General features: G+C 38.3%; 1 protein-coding gene across 1 annotated transcript in view; it reads left to right on the forward strand.

The window, feature by feature from the left end:
• Positions 1-23440, forward strand: part of LOC144491587 (ERC protein 2) — a 764742-nt gene that overhangs the window by 440939 nt on the left and 300363 nt on the right. Inside the window, exons 14-15 of the mRNA XM_078209614.1 lie at positions 9952-10087; positions 19606-19737. Coding sequence (XP_078065740.1) covers positions 9952-10087; positions 19606-19737 — 268 coding nt within the window. The remainder of the gene's footprint in view (positions 1-9951; positions 10088-19605; positions 19738-23440) is intronic.

Consider the following 23440-nt stretch of genomic DNA (forward strand, 5'->3'; position numbering starts at 1 on the left):
TGTTTCAGTTGTTCACAGTTTGATTGACAGTTTAAAGGGGCTATTAAAGAATTAGCTGTCTTTCATGTGGGGCTGAATAGAAGTTTGCTTTTATTAGAGATTAACTACTTGTGATTTAAAAGCTTTGAATGGATTTCATGAATGTGAGTTTTCACTATCAAGTGTATCTGAGTGAAAGCCAGATTATTAGAACCCTGCTGCCTCTGTCTTAACTTGCAGCAAGTTCCATTCCCCTTTTATCTATAATCACTGACCTGCATTGGCTCCCAATCAGGCAATGTCTTGATTTTAAAAATCTCATCCATGTTTTCAAATGCCTCCCTGGCCTCACCCCTCCCTACTTCTGCAACATCCTCCAGCCCCACAGCCCTCCAAAATGTATCATTCTCCCTCTTGTGCATCCCAAATTTTAATCACTGCACCATTGACATACATATCTACAGTTTTTAGTCATTTGACATATCTCCTAACGTGGCTCTGTGGTATAGTGCTCCTGTAAATTGCTTTGGAACATTTCATTTCAACCTGTTGGACTTTAACCTGGTGTTTTGAGACTTCTTACTGTGCCCAAACTGACAAAGAGCAGGCATTGCACCTGACCTTGCACTTGATCCTACGCTTGACCTTTGCCGAAAAGCTGGGGAATAGCCAGCAGGGGCGTTGGGGAGAGCCTAGATGGGAGACTGAGAGGAATAACAGACTGAACGAGCAAGCTTGGAAGATGTCATATTAAGGCTATTTTACCTGCTAATATTTGAAGACTGCCTGCGCAAAGCAAAGTTGTTTTTAAATTTTCTTTTGGATAAATTCCCTCCACCAAAGCCAGGCCCCGCAGAAGCCCAGACCCCAGATCCCCCGCCTTTTACTGCTCCCTCAATCACAGATTCTGTTTCTAGAGGAACAGCGAGCTCCAGAGAGAGAGAGAGGGAACCTGTGGTTAGAAGAGCTGGAGCAGCAGCAGAGAGACAGAATCTGAGATTGGAGGAGCAACTCCTCACAGATTCTTCATGAATGGGTTGTGATTTTGTGAAAATCAGTTTTCCCTGTGATTGAATTTTTACAGCCTTTTTGGGGGCTTTTGAGGGCCAATTTGCCTTCCGCTGCATTTTGAACCTTGATCATTATGAACACAGAATGCAACGACATATCACTGCAAAATGCATTCTGATATCTTTTCACACACAATTCCCATTTGACGAAATGACATAGAGCTGTGCTGCATTCTCAAATGGTGCAAAACGCCTTTCTTTTTAAAGTTTATTTACTGTGTCACAAGCAGGCTTACATTAACACTGCAATGAAATTATTGTAAATTCCCCTAGTCACCACACTCCAGCACGTGTTCGGGCACACTGAGGGAGAATTTAGCATGGCCATTGCACCTAACCAGCATACCTTTCGGACTGTGGGAGGAAACTGGAGCACCCGAAGGAAACCCATGCAGACGTGGGGAGAACGTACAAACTCTGCACAGACAGTGACCCAATCTGGGAATTGGACCTGGATCGCTGGCGCTGTGAGGCAGCAGTGCTAACCACTGTGCCACCGAGCTGTGGCACTTTGAAGGTGTTTGTACATAATAAGGTGGAAACAAATGTGTTTTTGCACCAGGTACATTTGAACAACCTTCACCTTTTCTTTATTGCTAAACACTTCGCAGAGTGTTACAAACATTTAGCACTACTTGAATTTTTTTTTCACCAGTTTGAATTAATATCCTTGGCCTTCCCTCTTATTTCTGGCATTGTGACCAGAATTAAATCTGATACTCCAAGTGAGGCCTGGCAAGTGCGACGTAAATGCAGAACACAACCTCTAAACAATTGTAATCTGCTGTTCTGCTTTACAACACAGCATTCTATTTACATTTATAATTACATAGCCACTTTTTCTGGACATTGAAATTGATAATTGCACACTTCCAGGTTCCCTTCGAAATCTCCCCCGCCTTCATTTATTGTATACTTATCACGATGTCTTATGAAACGTTTTTTCAATTCGAGATATTTTTAGCCAGCTTGCTTCAGACTGATGTGTGGATGAGCTCCAGCGCTCTGAACATTTTCATTCTAGGTCGACAAGCCCAGGGATTGAGCAGTGAACGGTCTTGGGAGCCGGGTTCAATTCCCGGCTTGGGTCACTGTCTGTGTGGAGTCTGCACGTTCTCCCCGTGTCTGCGTGGGTTTCCTCTGGGTGCTCCGGTTTCCTCCCACAGTCTGAAAGATGTGCTGGTTAGGTGCATTGGCCATGCTAAATTCTCCCTCAGTGTACCCGAATGGGCGCCGGATTGTGACGACTAGGGGATTTTCGCAGTAACTTCATTGCAGTGTTAATGTGAGCCTACTTGTGACACTCAGAAATAAACTTAATTTTAAAAAAACTTTTGTTTGTCGGCTAATGTCTTTTAATTACTTTACCACCTCAAGAAAGATGACAACTCTTCAATGAACTTTGATTTGGACTTTAATGGCAGTTTAGTTTTACTTAATAGTAAAGGAACCAGTGAGTAATAGTAACATTATTTTTTTTTACATTAATTAATTTGCTTAACTTGCACTTAGCTTAGTAGAAGTTGAGCGTGGATATTTTAGAACTGAGGTTCTAAACCGTGTTGCAGCAATATTTTTTTGCAAAGCAGTTTTTTTTTGTTCCTGACTGGCTATGAAAGCTTTCTGCCTTAACTATCGTTCTTCTGAGCGAGAGCTTCAAACAGACTTTCTGGTTTGAATAGGACAGCTTCTGAAATAACTCCAAAAAGTGACTGAGCCCAAGAAGATTTAAATAGCTTTTTAATTCAAAAAAGCTGCCAAGCACGCAAAACAGATGTTTGTGTTTGAATTCAGTCACTAGGCCCCTCCTTTTGAATATAAGGAACAGACTCAAATCAATTGTATCAGGTTAAGGTGGAACATGATTTCAATGAGTTAAGCTGGTTTTAAATCCCTTGTGTACTGTTTCAGAACTAAAGCCAATATCATTATCTTGGACAGAAATGCTTTGTTATACTGTTGTGTACTTCTTTTGACCAATGCGCAATATTTATCAGTGTTAAATTTCATTTGGCATTTGTCTCCATAGCGGATCTAAATCTGTAACTTCATTCACTATTTCACCACGCTTCCTGTTTGAGTGTAGTTGACAAATTGGATAAGCTTGTAATTAGTTTTGGTGTCCAGTTCATTGATACAATTCAGAAATTGTAGGGACCAACCACTCGCCCTGTGGATGTTGAGCCAACTTCACTTTTAACTCATTATTTTCTTGCTTATTACTTCTTTCTTCTTTACACCCGAGATAATTCTCAATGAAATTAACAGTCCTCCTTTCAGAAATTCTCTTCATGAGTTTGCTTTTTTGTTTTGTGTACACATCAGCATTGAGATTCCATATGTATAACAAATAGCATATAGTTGACATTTATGCTGTTAAATTACTAAATAATAGAACTGGATTTCCTTTCCATTTATCACTTCTGGATAAAGAATGTGTTGGTTTAAAGAAAATCTTGTCTGTGTCCTGGTAGTTTTCCGAATCCTTTAGAAATCTGCCTACTGCTGCCTAGAAGTCGTATTAATACCTCCACGGGTGTTTGGTAGAACATGGAATCAAATCAACAACACTCACGAACCAAGTTCCTGATGTCAGCAGTATCACAGGGCAGGTTTCAAGTCAAGGGTGCTCAAGGTAAAAGGGAGAAGAATAAGAGTGCACGTTGCTTTGGACTACTTTAGCACCTTTCTCGACGTAAACCAACCTACTACAGTTTTAATCAGCAAAATGTAGCAGTTGAGATCACGTGAAGCAGCTTTAAAAGTAAAACAAAAATAATGTTGTGAAGCAACATTTATGAGCTATTTGATCTTCTATGGCATTTCACATGACAAAGTGATATCCTGAGGTGAAACAGGGCTCAGAATCAGACCAATTGCTCCAGGGCATACATAAGTAATTCCCTCTCTATTTCAAAGTCATGCATTATATTCTTATTTTTATATTTCCATCATAAATTCCTACATACACGTTTATAATGGAAACAGTTACGCAAGCATGTCACACCGTTATTACACCCTCCTGCGAGTTGAATTTACAATGGAAACATTTTACACAATTTGCAATAGCTTTTAACATATTGCTAATTAATATCCTATGGCGTTGTAACATGGTAAGTCAGAGAGTAGTCTCCTGCTTACCTGTTTCTGTTATTTTCATGTTGTTTTATTCTGTCTCTCCTTTTCTGGTTCTATCTGTTTCTTTTTCTTCTCTGCCCTGACCTTGTCTTTCTGAACCATCTGCAACTACAGGTTATATTAGGGAGAAAGTGTGGTTCTCAGCACCTTTCCTTTTGTTTTCTTGCCCCCCCACCCCGCCCATCACAAATACTTCACCCTCTACCTCTCACTCCCGTTTTATTACTTGCCTATTCACGTTCTCACTACCCATCTGCTTCCCTCGTCCCATCGCTACTCTTACCTCTTTCCCTTCAAGTTACCATTTCTGCTTTCCTCCCCACCCTTTTGTATTCCCCTCCCCTTTGTCATTCATCTCCGCCTTAAGCTTCCACCCACATTCTCTCCAAATATTGATGATGAGAGGCCATAAGTCCCTTCATCCTCAACCAGCGTCCCTCTTCTGCATCCACTTCCCTTTCTACCTTTATCACAGAGGCTTTGTTTACTGTCCTAATTCAACTTTTAAAAAAGTACTTGGGGTAGCAGCTTTAACAAAACATATTAAAATATCCCAAGGAATTTCACAGGAGTGCCAGAGAATAGAAAATTGACACTGAGCCACACAAAGAGGAGGGGCAAGCAAATGCTTGGCCAAAGAGGTGGGTTTATAACATGCCAAAAATTGATGACAGGAAGGCTATGGCAGGTGAGAACCTAGAAACTATCATCATCACGAAAGAGTTGGCAAGTTAATGGGGCTAAAGATAGACAAGTCTCCTGGTCCTGATGGAATACATCCCAGGGTACTAAAAGAGATGGCGGGAGAAATAGCAAATGTACTAGTGGTAATTTACCAAAATTCGCTGGACTCTGGGATGGTTCCCGCAGATTGGAAAACAGCAAATGTGATGCCACTGTTTAAAAAAGGAGGTAGACAAAAGGTGGGTAACTATAGGCCGGTTAGCTTAACTTCTGTAGTAGGGAAAATGCTTGAATCTATCAGACACCTGGATATAAATTGTCCCATTGGTAAGATGCAGCATGGGTTCGGGAAGGGAAGGTCATGTTTGACTAATCTGGTGAAATTCTTTGAGAACATTACATGTGCAGTGGACAATGGGGAACCTGTGGATGTGGTGTATCTGGATTTCCAGAAGGCATTTGACAAGGTGTCGTACCAAAGACTGCTACATAAGATAAAGGTGCACAGTGTTACGGGTAATGTATTAGCGTGGATAGAAGATTGGTTATTTAACAGAAAGCAAAGAGTAAATGGGTGTTTTTCTGGTTGGCGATCAGTGACTAGTGATGTGCCTCAGGGAACAGTGTTGGGACCGCAATTGTTTACGATTTAAATAGATGATTTGGAGTTGGGGACCAAGTGTAGTGTGCCAAAATTCGCAGATGACACGAAGATGAGTGGCAGAGCAAAGTGTGCAGAGGACACTGAAAGTCTACAAAGGGATATAGATAGTCTAAGTGAGTGGGCGAGGGTCTGGCAGATGGAGTACAATGTTGGTAAATGTGAGGTCATCCATTTTGGTAGGAATAACAGCAAAATGGACTAGTATTTAAATGGTAAAAAATTGCAGCATGCTGCTGTGCAGAGGGACCTGGGTGTCCTTGTGCAGGAATCTCAAGGAGTTGGTTTGCAGGTGCAGCAGGTAATTAAGAAGCAAATGGAATTTTGTCCTTTATTGCTAGAGGGATGGAGTTTAAAAACAGCGAGGTTATGTTGCAGCTGTATAAGGTGCTGGTGGGGCCCACACTTGGAGTACTGTGCAGTTTTAGTCTCCTTACTTGAGAAAGGATATACTGGCACTGGAGGGGGTGCAGAGGAGATTCACTAGGTTGATTCCAGACTTGAGAGGGTTGGTTTGAGAGGGTTGACTGTGGCTATACTCATTGGAATTCAGAAGAATAAGGGGAGATCTTATGGAAACATATAAGATTATGAAGAGAATAGATAAGATAGAAGCAGGGAAGTTCCACTGGCAGGTAATAAAACTAGAATTAGGGGGCATAGCCTCAAAATAAGGGGAAGCAGATTTAGGACTGAGTTGAGGGGGAACTTCTTCACACAAAGGGTTGTGAATCTGTGGAATTCCCTGCCCAGTGAAGCAGTTGAGGCTACCTCATTGAATGTTTTTAAGGCAAGGATAGATACATTTTTGAACAATAAAGGAATTAAGGGTTATGGTGAGCGGGGGCGGGTAAGTGGAGCTGAATCCATGAAAAGATCAGCCATGATCTTATTGAATGGCGGAGCAGGCTCGAGGGACCAGATGGCCTACTCCTGCTCCTAGTTCTTATGTTCTTATGTTTTGGGCAGCAGCTTGCAGCAGGAAGGTGGAAAAGAGAGGATTTGGAGGAAGGAGAGGTAGAATTCTAGAATTATAGCCGAAGAGACAGCCATCAGTGGTGGAACAATTTAAAAACCAAAGATGCTCAAGAGGACAGAATTTTGAATAAATTATGTTAGCATATTTTATGTGTCTGCATATAAATCAATAGAGCATTTCAATATAACATTCTTAAATTTGTTAACATCAATGAAGACATTTGAGACAAATCACAACTTAAACCAAAAAAAACTTCCAAATCCGTATGTTACAGAAAAATGTAATAGACAGTGAGTGTACCTGAGGTCATTTTTTCTTCCTCCTTTTCCTGATGATTTTCTTGCATTGCACTACAGAAGAACAGCCATTAAATGTTTATGCTGATGCATTTCTTTCCATCACGAGAGTTGTTAGTTGTATGCCGCAATGTAAGAGACATACTATTCTGTCAAACTGAAAAATGGCATTAGGAAGTGCTTTTGTGTGATGGAACTTATTTTATTTTACTATGCTGCTTGTTGAATGATGATTGATCATTGAAAAGCATAACAGGATAAGTAGATAGGCCAAAAATGTTGATTTTTTAAAAAAAAAGATAAAAGATATACCAGAATATCTGAGATATTCTGCGATACTGCCATAAGAATACTGAATTGAGATTGAATATTTCAACTTTTCAAGTTTCCAATTGTAACAGACATTAACTAAAGCCTGATTTAGAGTATCCTTGGTGGAACTTGTAGGAGAAACTTGCTTGGACTTCTCTTGCGCAGCTGAGGGAAGTCAAAGGAACTGGGGGAAAAAATCCAACTTTCTTTTTCTCACGAGGTGTGAAAAACCCCAACTTGAAGCATAATCGTTTCATCTTGATGACTGCTATTAAGAACTTAAAATAATTTGGGGTGGGGGGGGGGAGATCCTGAAAACCTTATACTTATTTGTTATTCTTCAGATGTTATGGGATAATAAGAAGGGAATATATTTTTCCAAATGGTAAGTAGCTGATCTTCATGAATGGAGGGAGTTTATATTAGGGAATTCGCAAGACATTCCACACATAGAAGTTAGATTTCATATAAAAGTTTAGAAAATGTCCTTGCATGAAAACATATTTCTAAAGACTCAAAATAATCTGATTAATTTTTAAAAGGACCAAAGAGTTTTGTCTAATTTCTACATCAGAGCGATGGAGGTGTCTCTGGCTACAGGTTCCATCTTTCTACATGTCTGTCTTTTAGGATATCACTGTAGTTTAAACTTTGACAGTCTGGTCATCTAACCGCTCATACTATAGACTCTCTTAACACAAGTTCCCCTGAATTTTAGAAGTTAATACTTATGGCAGGAATCTCTGTCAACACGTCATGCCTGTTGGATCTGTGATAAATATATGTGCTTCGTTTGTGATGGCTGTGTTCTGTGCCAGGTTAGATAGTGTGCCAATAAACTGGAAATCAGCACTGCTTCAGCCCTCCTTGGGATAGGCCGTTCTTCCACGGTATATCATGCCAATTAAGCTGATGAGTCTTTATTGACATACTTCGGAAATCGAGCTGTGATTTTATTTTAGAATCTTAGCTAACTACATCTCCAAACATTCTCGGTTAGTGGTCATCCTATGGCATAACCTAGGCACTTAATTCCGTAGATAGGCCTTTCTTTGCTTTTTGTTCTACGTACAGGAAATTCTTTGCAGTCTTGAAGTGCATGGTGAAAGGAAAACTTTTTCTCAGGTCAACCACACGCCAATGATGGCAAGATAGTAAACTGATTTTAAAAGAAAAAACAAGCCCAGTTTTTGAAGTTTTCTACTTAAAACTGGAATGATTTTTGTGCCTCATTTAGATGCTATCGCTTAAATAGGCCAAAAACTAATGAATAAACACTTTCCTTTGAGAGAGATTTCTTGACCAACTTACTGCTGATATGAAAATTTACCACAGTGGATTAAGCAATATTTTGTATTCCTGCATCTATTTACAAAAAGAGCGTTTCCACTTTTTATTCATGCTAGTAATTAAATACTTAAAGGAATCTTGTATGAATGGTTCATGATTCAAACCATTGTGCTGCATAACCTTTACAAGATTCATTCAGATTTTAAAGAATTTTCTTCAGTGTAGTTTAGCCCTGCCAGATAATGTGTCAAATGTTTTGTGGGTTCAGGGTGGTAGTACTGATGCATTTTTTAAAAAATGAATATGAAGTCTAATGTATGATTCAGAGATTTGGTAACTTTGGTAAGACCTTTCTTTAAATGTTTGTAGATTCTTCAGTTTTATTATGAACAGTTGCACTGAAATAGCTGCGTACAGCATTATGTTGCTGCAGCGTGAATAGCACAAATCTTTTTATTGGAAAACAGTACTCTAAATTTGCTTGAAATATGTTGAAGGTTTGGCAAGAGAACTATTATGCAATCTCGGTGTTTCACCTTTTTATGTGGTGAGCAACAGATTGCAAGATCGTGGATCTGGTCCTAATAAGAACGATTACTTGAAGTAATGCAGGTCCATTCGCAAAAAATGATAGAATTATCAGTTTGTTGCTACTGAAGTTACAGCTTTAAAGAGCTGAGTGCTGTTTTTGTTCATGGTTAGGCAACATGGTGTGCAAATGGAAACTACAACTCTGAACTTGCCATGTGCTAACACAAACACTGAGTTTATTGTATTATTTTAATTTCTGTCCTTGGGATGTGAACATTGCTGACAAAGCCAGTATTATTGCCCATCCCTAATTGCCCTTGAGAATGGTTATAATCGTACATATTCACTTAGTGGTATCTTTGCTTAAATGTAATAATTAATTGACTCCAAATCCTTTTTCAGTCTAAACGACACATTATTAAAAAATAATTTTAGGTGGAGGAAAATCGTAATGCTGCTTTTTCTCTCAGCAAATACACCAATTTATTCCTCCATTTGCAGTATCGGGGGAAGTTTGTCAAATGTAGTGCAAGAGTGTGCACTACTCTTAAAGGGTAACTAAATTACATCTAATTAACGATAATTAAGAATATTCATCATCTGTTATCATTTCTTTGCTCAGAATATTGTGTTCAGTGTTTAGAATGATAAGAATAACAGTTAAACATTATGGCCTTAAATGCATTGAAATTTCTACAAGTATATTCCAATATTCAACACTGAGCATAAAGATTATAATACACTGCTATTTGAACATGAAAATTACATTCTGGTCTAGGTCTTGGTCTTATCAGGTACTCTTGGTGCTATGGTGATGAATGTGGTGAAATAGCTGCTATAGCCTCTAAAACTAGTCCAAGCAACTGGTGTAATTCAAAATAATTTCTGAAATGTGGGTGTTGGATGGGTGGGGTTGTGGTGTGTGGGGGGGTGAAAGTTTAAGAATAAAATAAGGTAGCATTTTATCACTAACCTATATTACTTGAGTGACTCCTCTTTTGAAATTCCCAGACAAGTAAAGGATCAGAATAAAAAAGTCGCCAACTTGAAACACAAAGAGCAGATGGAAAAGAAGAAGAATGCACAATTATTGGAGGAAGCTCGCAAACGGGAAGACAACTTGACCGATAATTCTCAACAGATGGAGGTGGGTTGATTGTGAAAGATTGTCTGCCTGCCTCAGTGCTTCTCACCTTCTCTATAAATGCACACCTTTGAATTCAAAATTTGCATTTAAAACCTCAAGACGTACAGGCAATATTGTGTATATACATAGATTAGAGATCTAACCCAAGGAAAATAGCAATAATGATGAGCAAATTTTCATTTATGCACAAACTTGCACCTTAAATTGAAGTATCCAAAGTCCACTCAGGACAATTTAATCTTAAAACGCTGGTCAAATACGTAACTTTTCAAAGTAATGTGAAGAAAATAAAGCATTTGACTTTTCAAAAGTTAGATGTCAAGACATTCTTGTCTCTGCTCTCTACAAAGATCAACAATTTATTTGTGTAGTTCGGTAGCGATTCTGCCAACCAGGTCTCCAGTCATCATTTAATAAGCTGATCTTCCCTGGCATACCCACAATGTTTGAGCTCGGAAATGTCATTGGATATTGGTGCACAGTTGGAAATGAGTTCAGGAACAAAATAACAACTCTAAGGATTTTTAATGCAAATATTAAGAAACTTAACATTTTGTATCAGTAAATAGAATTTAAAAACTATTAGGTATTAGTTTACAGTCAAGTTGTTAAAATAGCAAATTAGAAACTATTTTCTTGCGATAGCCTTATCCAGCAAAGTAGAAGGAGGAAAATCCGAAAGCTGGGACTTTGGTACCGTTGACTGGTGAATTCTGTTGCATTGTGGCAAGTCAGCCAGTATGGGAGTTCCCAGGATGCTGCTGTTTTACCAGGTTTTCATCTGTGACTGCTGTGTAAATATCCTGCAGATAAGTTAGGCTGAATCACCAAGTTCTGTGCTGCAAATTCTGTGCACATTGACTCCTGACTCAAAATTTGGCCCATAATGGCTTACTGATGTTACTTGCTGATATTTGTATTTTGTTTCCTTTTGGAGAAGCAAACTGTAGATATTAAAGAGAATTTCCTGCCGGTCATAAGTGTAATGTTGATATAGGAAAGTGTTTCGGAGCACCTTTCCCCACTTTAGCCACATTGGATACAATCTGGCAAATCATGAATCAGTCTGAATTAGTGAGATGAAATCACAGTGGACAACGTTATTCTCAGAAAACTGCAAGATCTGATGATAATATATATAACATCTGTCATGCTAGATTGATTTTGTTTCAGTGCTTGATAGATTTGCACATTTTTGGCATGTTATGTGCCAAGAAAATAGAAGTGTGTACCCGACTAATGGTTAATTTAAACATCTGGATTTAAAATGTCTCAGAACTTGTAATGTTCTCAGTTTCAACCCTTGATTTACCTACTTAAGCACTGCTAATATTTGCTCTCTTTCATTTGTATAATATGATTAACTTTTTTTTCCCCATTGCAAATCAGTCTGCTTGTGGTAGCTTGCAGATGTTCAACTGCTAGACAGTCATGATAGAACTTGAGCTTTCCTTCACGTGTCGATCAGACTACAAGGCATGCAATGCTGGTTTCACCCTCAAATTTCTTGCTCTGCATTGCTTGCATTGGCTTTAGTTTTCTTTCCATACAATGCCTGCCACAAAAACAAACTGCTTTTTAAACGAGGATTAAAAAAAGAAATGTGGGAAAATTTTAAAATGCATTTACATGACTGTTATGCTACAGGATCTCAGTTTTGCAGCTTGTTTGATTTCTGGCTATTTGATAAGATGGTTTAAGGTTATTTTGACCAGAGTTCTGAAAGTTGAGCTCTGTTAGATTAGCTCCGTGGATGGTACAGCTGAAAATCAAATTTAGCTTAACCACAATGCAGGGTTAAGGACAGAGGTGAGACTTCATGCATTAGACTTTCACAGCAAATATTCTTCTTCAGTCTAATTTTGCTTTATATGGATTTAGAAATCAACCTCTGCATCTTATCTGTAAAAAGATATTTTTCTGTCCTGTCACATGATATGGAGTGCAAGTAAGTCGAGTCCAAAATGTAACATGCTAAAGCAATGAAGGAAGATTAAACCAACATCTATAAATGAATAATATGCGATGGAATATAAATTCACTGTGGCCACATTTTAAATGAATCACAGCTTGAAACCAATTGGCATTTATCTAGTTACTAACTCAAATATTAATATTTCAGGATTGTTAACTCTGATGAGCTTGTATGTATTTGTCTTCACTTGACCAGTGGGGGTTCTATTAAGTAGTGGATAAATTCCATATGTGCTGCTGAAATGTGTTTTGAACTACAGCCAAAGTTTTAAACCTCTGTTCAGGAGAAAAACTGTACCATTGTTGAAAGAATTTAATTTGAAGAAATCCGCAGCTGAGGGGAAAACTCAGGAAGGTTATAAAAGCCAAGTTTGCACAGGTCATTAAAGTCAGTGCAGAATAAACTAATGTACAAATATTGACTTCCACAGAGGTAGCTACAAAGTGATATTTATCCCTTTGTAAATAGTGCTGACTTCATAAATTCAGATGTTACAAATGGAAAATGTTTCAATTTAAAAAGCTGTCTGGTGTTAAATGCAAAAATCTGGAAAAAATTCAACATGTGGGTAATCTGCAGTAATTTTAACAGATTAAGTATGTACCAACAGTAATAGAATCTACTTCAAGTAACTGATTGTTTTAGTCATTCTTAACAGAAAAATAACTAGCCATTTATATAGTGGAGTTGCAACAGAAGACACATGCAGACCTATGAAATGATGTTACTGAGATCTGTGGTTTACAATAACCTTCCTGTAAATAGGCATAACCAATAAGTAATTATCATCTTCTGGAAGTGGGTTGAGTTGGCTCCAAGGCTACATATTTCCCAATAGAATATGAGCTAACCTTCAAGTAGTTCTGAATATTATTGATGTCTGACCAACTAGCCTATAACCCACCTTATTAATCCGAGATAATGATAGTCTAGCCACTGGAATTCTTACCTTTTGACTTCAGATAGTCATGTAAACTATTGACCGAACAAGTAAAATATCCTAGCTAGACAAACAGCAGGAAACTTATCAGTGCTGTGTGCTTATTTATAGCTACCAGAATATAGCACTGGTAACCATTCTGCTGCATATACGAATGCGGCCTCAACTCTCTTAACCTAAGTAAATGAGATGCATCATTATCGGGACAGAGGGCGCACTCAAAATCAGGTCAATGGAAATTTTACCTAGGAAAATGCAAATGACTGCAGATTTTAAAGTTTTAAAGTTTATTTACTAGTCACAAGTAGGCTTACATTAACACTGCAATGAAGTTACTGTGAAATTCCCCTAGTCGCCACACTCTGGCTCCAGCACGTGTTACAGACTGAGTGGAAACCAGGGCACCCAGAGGAAACCCACGTAGACACGGAGAGAATATGCAAACTCCACAAGACAGCGACCCAAGCCGGGAATCGAACCCGGGACCCTGGCGCTGTGCGGCAGCAGTGCTAACCACTGTGCTACCCTTGCTGGAACCTGAAACAAAAATAGAAAATGCTGGAAAATCGCAGCGGGTCTGACAGTATCTGTGGAGAGAGAATAGAGCTAAGGTTTTGAGTCTGGATGACTCTTTGTTGGAGCTCTGAAAAGTTATCCAGACTCAAAACGTTGGCTCTACCCTGTCTCCACACATGCTTTTCCTTTTCCTGCATCCACAGATGAGCAAGCTCCGAAAGCTTATGGTATTTGCTACCAAATAAACCTGTTGGACTTTAACCTGGTGTTGTGAGACTTCTTACTCCACAGATGCTGTCAGACCTGCTGAGATTTTCCAGCATTTTCTTTTGAAATTTTACCTATCTGAATTTGTCAGTATCTCTCGGCTTGGAGGCTCTAAAGCATGATGACAAGACTCCAGATTGCATATATGATAGATGGCCAGCAGAGCCAAAAAAATAAAAACTTTGAACTGTTCAAACATCATGTTCTTTTGTGCTTGCTTTGAATCTCCAAGTGCAAAATACTCCGTGGTGTGGCTTGGTATACCAGCATGCAACAGGTGAAAATACACACAGACAGATGGGATTTCCCAACCACTTGTCTTTATGTGTGCACGTTAGGTATTGCATGTGGTCTGGATAAACAAGACCTGCGTCCTGATTTTCATAGCTAAAATGAAAACTACACTTTCACTTGCATATTGTTTTAAATGAAAACGGTCAAAACATTTAGAGCAAATTGGAATAAAAGCTATATCATCTTTAGCTTCTCCACTGGTATATCCATTTCAGTCCCATAATTGCAATCCATTTCCATACTTAAAGGGCTGGATGGAAGTAATGGTGAGGTTATCATTGTTCAGCATTATTCAAGAATCAAGCAGGCAGCAACTTCTGGCAACCACGTATGCACAGTTAAATGTCAAAATGAGGATGTTGCTGTCACAGTCACCCATTCCTCAATAAGCTTCACTCCTCCAGTATCTCGCCAACGGACTCTGCATTAAAACATATGGAACAGTCTTAAGCCCTTCCTGTACTCGCGTGAAAGATAACCATGAAACTTGCCAGAAAAGGCTAGATGTTGTCTACTCAGGTGAAAGCAATTTTTTAATCGTGTGTTAAATCTTAATTATTGTCAAATAACATCTCTGGCACTCAAAATTCATTTTCAGACTTGTGAAGCCTCTCACCTTCAGGTTTTAGTTATTGTCGGAGATCTCAAAAATTAAGAAAAGCTATTTCTTTTGGTTTCTTATCTCTCTCACTTAATTCCATCTTTCTGCCCCTCTCATTGTCTTGCTTTCTCTAGCCATTTTGTAAATGAATTAAACATTTCTAACTTGTACTTCCTGGTTCAGACTCTGCGCTGCTCAATAACAGTTCTTCAATCTGATTGGTAAAGGAAATCAACAGCATTGCGCCCTGTTCACACAGGTCGTATATTCGCTGTAGATCGCTCAGTGCTATCTGAGTACAGCATGTTCCAGTGCAAAACCTCACAGAGTCTGTGGGCAAGTGTAAGTGTTTTGAACAGCTGGTGCCGTTCATCTCCGCCGACCACAAAATGCAAGCCATTGCTTCTGTGCCACAAATATTAAACACAGGAAGAGATAATCTAATCAGACTTTACAGGGAACGATTGAGCTACAGTCAGACATTAAGTGCCAATTGGAATTTTTAAAGCCCATTTTTAAGCATTAAAACAGCATGACCACCTTATTTGTGATCGAGACAACAGTTAGCAGATGTATCTTATTATAGTAGTTGAAGATGGAAGCAAAAATGCAAGCTGTCTTAAATGAAGAAAATAATGCACGTTAAGCTAATTGGCACAGTTTTTATGGTACAACTGGATCATTGAGGAATTTTAAAGGTCTTTTTTCAAGGTACACTATATTTTCTATTGTGAAATTGCCAATGCTACACAAATATTACTCCACAGTTCCAGGCAATACCACATGCATTTTACTCATTGCAACAGATTTTAAATACATTCAGAAGCCAGTAGGAGTCAAATTGCGGTGAATTGGCTTATAGTGATGCGATGGGGGAAATGTCTTCTTTACTCTGAGGTTAGAATGTCAGAGTGTTTGAACCTCAAGTAACAAGTGAATCATTCTTTGATTTTCATTTACTTAATTAAACTGATGTGGTAAAGCTATCCGCATTCATCATTATTGCAGTGTATATTTGACAGCAGCTCCTGGTGTCCAAGCGTGCAGTTAGTGTGCATTGTTGGAGTCTTGTGTGATAGACTCAACACTCTAATGCCTCAGACTTGCTGTATTTCCTACTAGTTCCACACTAAAGCGGTTGAAAAAGTTAGGGCCAGTGCATTCAGGAACAACTAAGTTTTTAAACAATGTAGCAAGAGATAATTGCTTCTGCACAACCTCTATGGTCCTGAAAAATTAATTTAACAAACATGGAGTATCATTCCCTCAAAAGATTAATGTTGTAGAAATTTTTTTACTTTCCAGTTTCTCTTTTAATTGCTTTCTTAATCCCTTCTGTATTTTCCAATCTTTATCTTGATTCCCATACATGCTTTAAATGCAACTTATATTTCTTGTGTTTACTTCATGGTTTGTGACTGCAGTTCAGTGAGGATTTTGCAGTCTGATTGATTGAAGAGCCTTGCTGTTGCTTGCCCTGTTCAGACACCACAAATTGTTTTTAGAAGACATTACATTAAAAAGAATCACAAGATGGCTAGAATTTTCCATTGATTAGTCTGGGCAACAGTATGTGAGGTGAGCAGTAAATCCAGGCCCACGTCTGGCTTTGAAAACCTGAGAAATCTTTGCACACATTAAATATGGTCACACAGTCTGCTAAGGCATTAGACAAAGAGTGCAATGTCTTGAAATTAGAATCCTGATTTTCCCACCAACTTCATAACAGAAATTGACAGAGATTATGGCTGACAAAGTACCCAGTGATGCGGTCTCACCATCAGAGTGTGCAACGAAACATGCTCTGTCTCCGAGAACCATTGTCTTACCTAGGTATGCACACCTTTAGCACCTTTAAAGTAGCAGAAAACTTGGATTTGTCAGACATGTTGCAAATCAGCTTGTGGATGTAACTTGTGGTCCTTGATGCTGGAGAGACTCCAATCACTAAATTAAATGGGTGTTGTTTTGTGTAAAAAGTATGTGTTAGGAAATAATTTTCACTTTTATTAACATAGAGCATGACAAAATAACTTTGCATTGAAATGCATTGCAGTATTTCAACATAATGACATTTTGATAAATAATGTGCAGGTCTTCACACTCGCAATACAAGGAGGACATGCTGCTGGAAAAATAATAATTAATCCTATTATTTGTTTTAATTTTACAGCTTGTCCATGGATTCACTTTAAAATTTGCAGAAATAAGCACATAAACAAATCTACTAGGCTAAGCAATCAAAGTCTTATGCTACAAGTGCATTTGAGAACTGAGTTTACCATAGATTTAGTCCATAATGTGGAACATGCCTCCATTTTAATATGTTTGCAACTTAATTTTTCATTGATTTTAATGTGAGCAATTTACCACTTTTAATTAAAACATGAATGTTTCTGTCCTACAGCAAATGGCAAAATGTTTCACCTATGTTGACTGTGCAAGGACATATGGAATCTGAAACAATTCTTCAATTTGAAATATCCTGCCATCACTTTCTTATATCATTTATTTTGCTGTGAATGTGCAAACTTAAAAATTTAGTAAGTGTTCTTTTGAAGATGGGACTGGTAGATAAAGGTAACGGAATAGATGTATTCAGAGCAAATACAGCAACATCGATAGAATGACGCTTGAGGAAGAAGAAAGAAAGAGCTTATGCCTTAAATTAGTGATGGATAGAGCGTATGATTGAATATATGATAAATCCCATGGGTCATGGTTCTTGGTAAAGATGATGATTTTGCTTTGGGTGTAAGCAGCTTAAGCCATTTCTGATCATGAAACAAAAAAACTTTAGAAAACATTGCAGTAAACTTGAGAACATGGACAGTTGAATGGAAATTGTAGATGATTGGCTCATACAATTTAGTACTAAATAGAATGATTTTGGGAGGAAAAAAATGGAAATATCCACTTAGAAAGATGCTGAAGGGAATGGATAAGTGGAGATCTCGAGCTTTCAAATACTCAATTCCCTAAAAAATACAGGTGTATGTAGATCAGTGATGGGCAACCTAAGCTAGCGAGTGGACCACATGAGTGGGCCTCCTTCATCTCAATGGGCCACAAGATTGAAACCAGGCATGTTCCCTAACTACAATGAATAAGATTGAATACATTTAATACACACCAAATATTTCATAACAAGTTACAGAAAATAATCATTCATATATTGTTAGAGCTGCTATTGACTTCAAGTGGTAAAAATAAAACAAATATTTATGTTTGATTGGATGTACAAGGAGCACACAACTCAGTCATTGTGTGGAATCATACACACTTCACTTCATGTGCCCTTGATTTACTTCGTATCACCTCAGTTATACCTGTAGGGAAAAAACACTACATGGATGGAAAGCAGTGGAATTTGGCAACTCTGCACATGGGCAACAGTCAACAAAGTTGCTTGTGGGTCGCACTAATAATCCTGATGGGCCACATGTGGTCCCTGAGGCTCAGGTTGCCCACCACTGGTGCAGATATTGTCATTAAAAAGGCCAGTGGTATTTTGCGTTTTAAATTCAGGGGCATGGAGTGTGAGGATGACCAGGAACAATACATTTGTTGCAAAGTAATGATTATACTCCAGAGTACAGTGTACATTTCAGGCACCCCATTGTAGAGAATATACAAGATACAGAAATGAAGATGGATGCCTGCAAGAGAATGTACAGTAATTAGGTGAAATCTGAAATATTTCCACTGCAGCGGAGATGTTGAGAGGGGTGAATGGTAACTTTTGTGTTTGGGAATTAAGTGAAGAGGAATAATCAATTTAAAATCCTCATGAAATGGAGGATTTGGGTTAATAAAATTAAAGCAGGGCTATGGGAAGAAAATAGCATGGGGAAATCTATTTTGGTTTGCTCTAGCTAAGAGTTGGTATGGACACAATGGTTAAACAGCCTCATTCTACACTCTTTTTACTGACAGAAGAGCACTTTTAAAATGTATATATTAATGGTAGTTTGAACATGCATGATACATTCTTTGAACATTAAATACAAAATTACAATATAAGATTTTAATAACTTCATAAAATTTAACACTAAAAAAGTACATAATTGTTCCATCACATTATTTGGTTTGACTTTGAAATCATAATTCCCTCCTGTCTTCAAAAATGCAATGCTTACTCGTGCTAAGTTTGCGTAATATCACTCTGCTTTTGTCATTCTCTTTTTGACTGCACTAAAAATCTCAGTTAAAAGCAGTCTGTTGAAAAGCCTTTATTTGTTTCACCAATGTGCTACAAAACTCTGAAAATACCAGCATTGTCAGGTTCCACATATGGGTTTAAAATTGGCCCTTCAGTACTGCAATGGATAACACGTTCACTGTTGATTTTAGTGAATTAAATTGCTAGCCTGCTGTCAAATTCAATTTGTATGTTGGGTAACCAGCACACAGCGTCCCTGTGTGACTGGCCAGTTCCAACAACAGCTTATGTATCTTTTATTTGTTTTTGTTTTGTTTTCACTTATAGTTGTGAAAAGAACCATTTTCAGAAATTAGAAGCCTACAGATCCTTACCGTTTCATGACTTGATTAACTTTCGTCTTATGTGTACCATTTCTCAATGTCTAGCCTATAAACCAACAGTTCCATACTTTGGACTGAATTGGCCGTCTCTTAACCTTTTTTAATTGCAGGTTTACCTTTGTACTCACCTTACATTTACAGATGAGCGGTAGAAAGTTGAAAATTCCAGGGCAGAGCCATTAATCAGTGCTGTGTTTAATGTGTTATGGAATAATTTTTTGGTAGATTGAGATGGTTGACGTTTTTTTATCATTTCAGATTTGATCCTGATATTTTAATGAGTAGAGTTGCACCGTGGAAAATGTTCGGAGAGCCTACTAATAATCTAATTGCAGTTATCCATTGGAATAATATTCCATAGTTTTCCTGCTTTTTCCCAGGAATCAGTGCAACAGAAAGACCAGAGAATAGAGGAACTGGAAGAAGCCCTGCGCGAGAGTGTGCAGATCACTGCAGAGAGGGAAGTGATTCTCGCCCAGGAAGAAGCTTCTAGATCTTCTGCAGAGAAACAGGTCTGCATGAGAGAACTTGCTTTCACTCTTTGCCCTTCATGGCTTAATGTCAGGGGACATTCAATGGCTCTCTTAACTGCCACACCCCCCCCCCCCCCCCCCCCCCTCCCATCGTGTGATTATTTTTTTCTCTTAAGAAAATGTCTTCATTAATTTTAAATACCTGTAACACCTTTCACTTCTGAGAAAGGGTTCCAAATGCAACTTGTGTTGTTGGCTAAACAAATGTGACTTGGCTTGTTCAGTTTACAGCATTTTGTGTTCGCTTGTGCCTCTGCAATATTTTGCTTTCTGACCCTTCTAAAAAAAATAGTTAAGATTATGTATCCCATTTGGTTCAATACTATAATTAGATTTAAACTTGATTTCAAAGACATTACAAATCTCCTTCTGTAAGAGTTGATCTTGATTATTCCTTATTTTTGGATATCACGCAAATAATTTTCAATGACATAGCCAGCTTTGCGTGTGCAGTGCTAGATTTCGTTTTCAATTTTGTTACGAAATTGCTGTGCTTAATTCCATTCTAAAACCCTGTCACTGGACAAGGAATGCAGTCTGCAGATTTTCTCAGTAAATGACTGATGGAGAGCACGAGCAGCAATCTGGGTGGGGGTGTTTGCCTCTCTTGTAAATTCTATCTTGAGGATGTGCCTGTTCTCTGCTCCAGGCCTTCCGATAATTGCACAGTGAGCGTCGCAATTCTCCCTCACTGAGGGAACTCATGCTCCACCACCCGTGGGCAGAATCCTTTCGAGCTCGTGAAAGTGCCATTTTTTGTTCATCTTTAGTTGCATTTTAATTTGGGTAACCAACCAAAATGCTTCATTTTCAGTGTACTTCAGCTAGATTACAGTTTTGTTTTTTAAACTGCAATAATCCTTGCATGTTGTTACATGCTAATGGTGGAAATATTCTTTATTGTTTGTGTATTTTTTCTTCTTATATTCTGAACTCAGAGCCATGGAAACATAGTCTACAGGTATTTTCCTGAGATCCCATACCTTCAATGTTCTCATATTTGTCATCCCATTATAAAACCAGTGATTGTTCCCTGACAGAAACCTAAAGTTCTTTCATGTCCTGTATTTTTCATTCTCTGTACCTTTCAGTCAGGCTTCATGTAATAATTATAAGCATGGTGCCAGGCAGATAACGTTTTCAATATTAATGCTACAAATTCTTGGCCAGTGCCACTCTTATGTTCACTAGCTCTTCTTCCGCTCCTCACTTTACAGAGACACAATAAAGAGTGTAACCTCTTGGTAAACATCTACACCAGGATTAATCAAAACGTACTTGATTACTATGAAGAAAATATTTCTATTACACAGCTTTAGATTGTGAATTTGAAGTACAAATCAGCTGCATATCGACTAAAGAAGCAGGTTTCAAATCTCTCATAACTACTTTTTTTCCTTGGAATTGTATTTCTGCTTTTGCATCCAAATCCCTGTTACTTTTATCATGTGTGATTGTATGATTACAACATGTAATCACATTTCTGTTCTTGATTTTATCTATTTACAATTGCATGTCCTCACTAACACTAACCGTATCAGATTTATATTGTGACTGTTGGTGTAATTTATATGGATATCTTAACTAAAGGCAAGGTATTGGGAACACCAGTGTGTGACTCGAACCTTGTTGAGTGTTCAAGGTACCTCTTTGACTCTTGCCTTTCTTGGTCTTTTGTTTATCTTCATCCACATGGAAACAATGTGTTTGGGCCCACATGTGACTACTGTCAGTACTGCTAACAAAACCTATCTAACTAACTTCTTAATTTCTTCCAGTTGCCTTAAGTTCCTTTTCTATTTTCTTCTTAATTTATTTGTATGCAGCTTGTCGACACAACCCCGCAGTATTAATTGAAGGTTAACTTGAATTATTTTTATTCGCTCTCTGCACATTTACTTGCTAAGCAGTTCAATTCAAAATGAAGTAGTGATTACACAATTACTTCATACTCTAATTAAGTCACCCACTTAATTAAGAAAAGCACGCAACTGTCATTTCTGTTTCTGCTTCGTGAACAGTTTTCTTGTTGTGTTTGCTTCAGCTGTGTTTTTCTGATGGAGGCATTCAAATAACAACAAAACCTTTTTGTCCAGTTTGACAATTCTGGAAATACCTTCATTAAATTAAACCAAATAACTATATTTTATCATTGTGATTGAATGAGGTTGTCTTATGTTCCAAGACTTGAAGTAAAACAGTGGGGCTAATATGTTTTGGGGGTGGGGTGGGGGAGATGGGGATGGTGGAGGGATTGTGTTGTTTGTAAGTAGTGGTGGCTGTAGAAGGAAACATGTAGATTGCCAAACCTGCATGCTTCTGCATGAGGGACAGAGGGATTTCCGCCCACTGACTACACCTCCACATTGGAGGTTCGACTTCTATCAAACCCTGGCAGGATTCATCTCCTGGCCAGATACGTTCTGGCAGGAGCCCACTACCAAGAGCATGACAGAATTGCTGCTGACATAAAGAGCCCTGAGGGGACCATTTTTTTAAAGAATAATTCTTTCTCGAGGCCCTTGCTCACCTGGATTCACTTCCTAACTGGTTTGACCTGATTGACCATAGGCCACCAGGACATATGCTGGTGTTATGATTTGAGTTGGGGCCCAAAGACATAAATATTTAAATCAGTCCAAATTAACCAACATCTCCGCTGAAGACGGTGCTGGGATGGGCGATGGTGGGGACAGCAGTGTGCTTTCCTTGGTGCCTGCAGTTTAAATTTGCAGATGGTCGGACTGGGGCATCAGACTTTCGAGGATAAGCCTTGATTCATTTTAACCCCTCCCTACCACCACTCACTGATTTCCGTGCTGGGGGATATAACTAAAGTTCCTTGACTGCATATACGACAAAGCTGAGTTGCATAAGTTGATGAAAATATAGCATTAAGTGCAGGTTCTCGACCTTGCACAGTGCATCAGGACTTTTATTGGAGTTGCAGTAGGCTTACTGCTTTCAGAGACACCATTGCCTCTGATCCAGGACTATCTGATGGCAATGAACTGCCACCGAGATGAGTATCTACTGAGTTCTCCTCAGCTGTTCCATATTTACCACTGGTTTCTTGAGCATAGAATCATGCATGTTTGAGGATTTGGGTTTTTTTTCCTACCTGGCCTGAGAGAGGTGGGGATGAAGAATTTAGCAGCACAGCTATTAACATCTCTACAACTCTCAGTCCTCCTTTTCAAGAAATATCAAAGCATTTCTTATATAAGTGTCATATCAGTACGTAAAGAGGCATTTAACCATCACATCTGCACACGCTCTTTAAAACATATGTACTCAGTCCCATTTTCTTGCATTTTCTAAATCTTGTTTTTTTATCTTTTTAAAATAGTTATCTAATTCCAATCTAAAAGCTGTTCTAGATTTAATTTCAAACAACGTTTCTGGTAAAAACACTCCATGTCTTAAACTCCCTCTGTATAATTAAACAAAAAAATCTCTTAATGCTTCCCTTTGTTATTTTGGTGATGATCTTAAATTCTTGGCTTCTCATTACTGACTCCATAACCAGTGAAAATTGTTTTTCCGGATTTACCTTGTCAAAACCTCATCATTTTGAACATCTCTATCTGATCACTTTTTAACCTTCATGTGAAAAGAGCCCTAGTTTTTCTGGTTTCTCCTCATAACTGAAACCTCTCAACCCATAATACCATCGTAGTAA

The sequence above is a fragment of the Mustelus asterias genome, chromosome 3, assembly GCF_964213995.1.
Source record: "Mustelus asterias chromosome 3, sMusAst1.hap1.1, whole genome shotgun sequence".
In the NCBI taxonomy this organism is placed as follows: domain Eukaryota; kingdom Metazoa; phylum Chordata; class Chondrichthyes; order Carcharhiniformes; family Triakidae; genus Mustelus; species Mustelus asterias.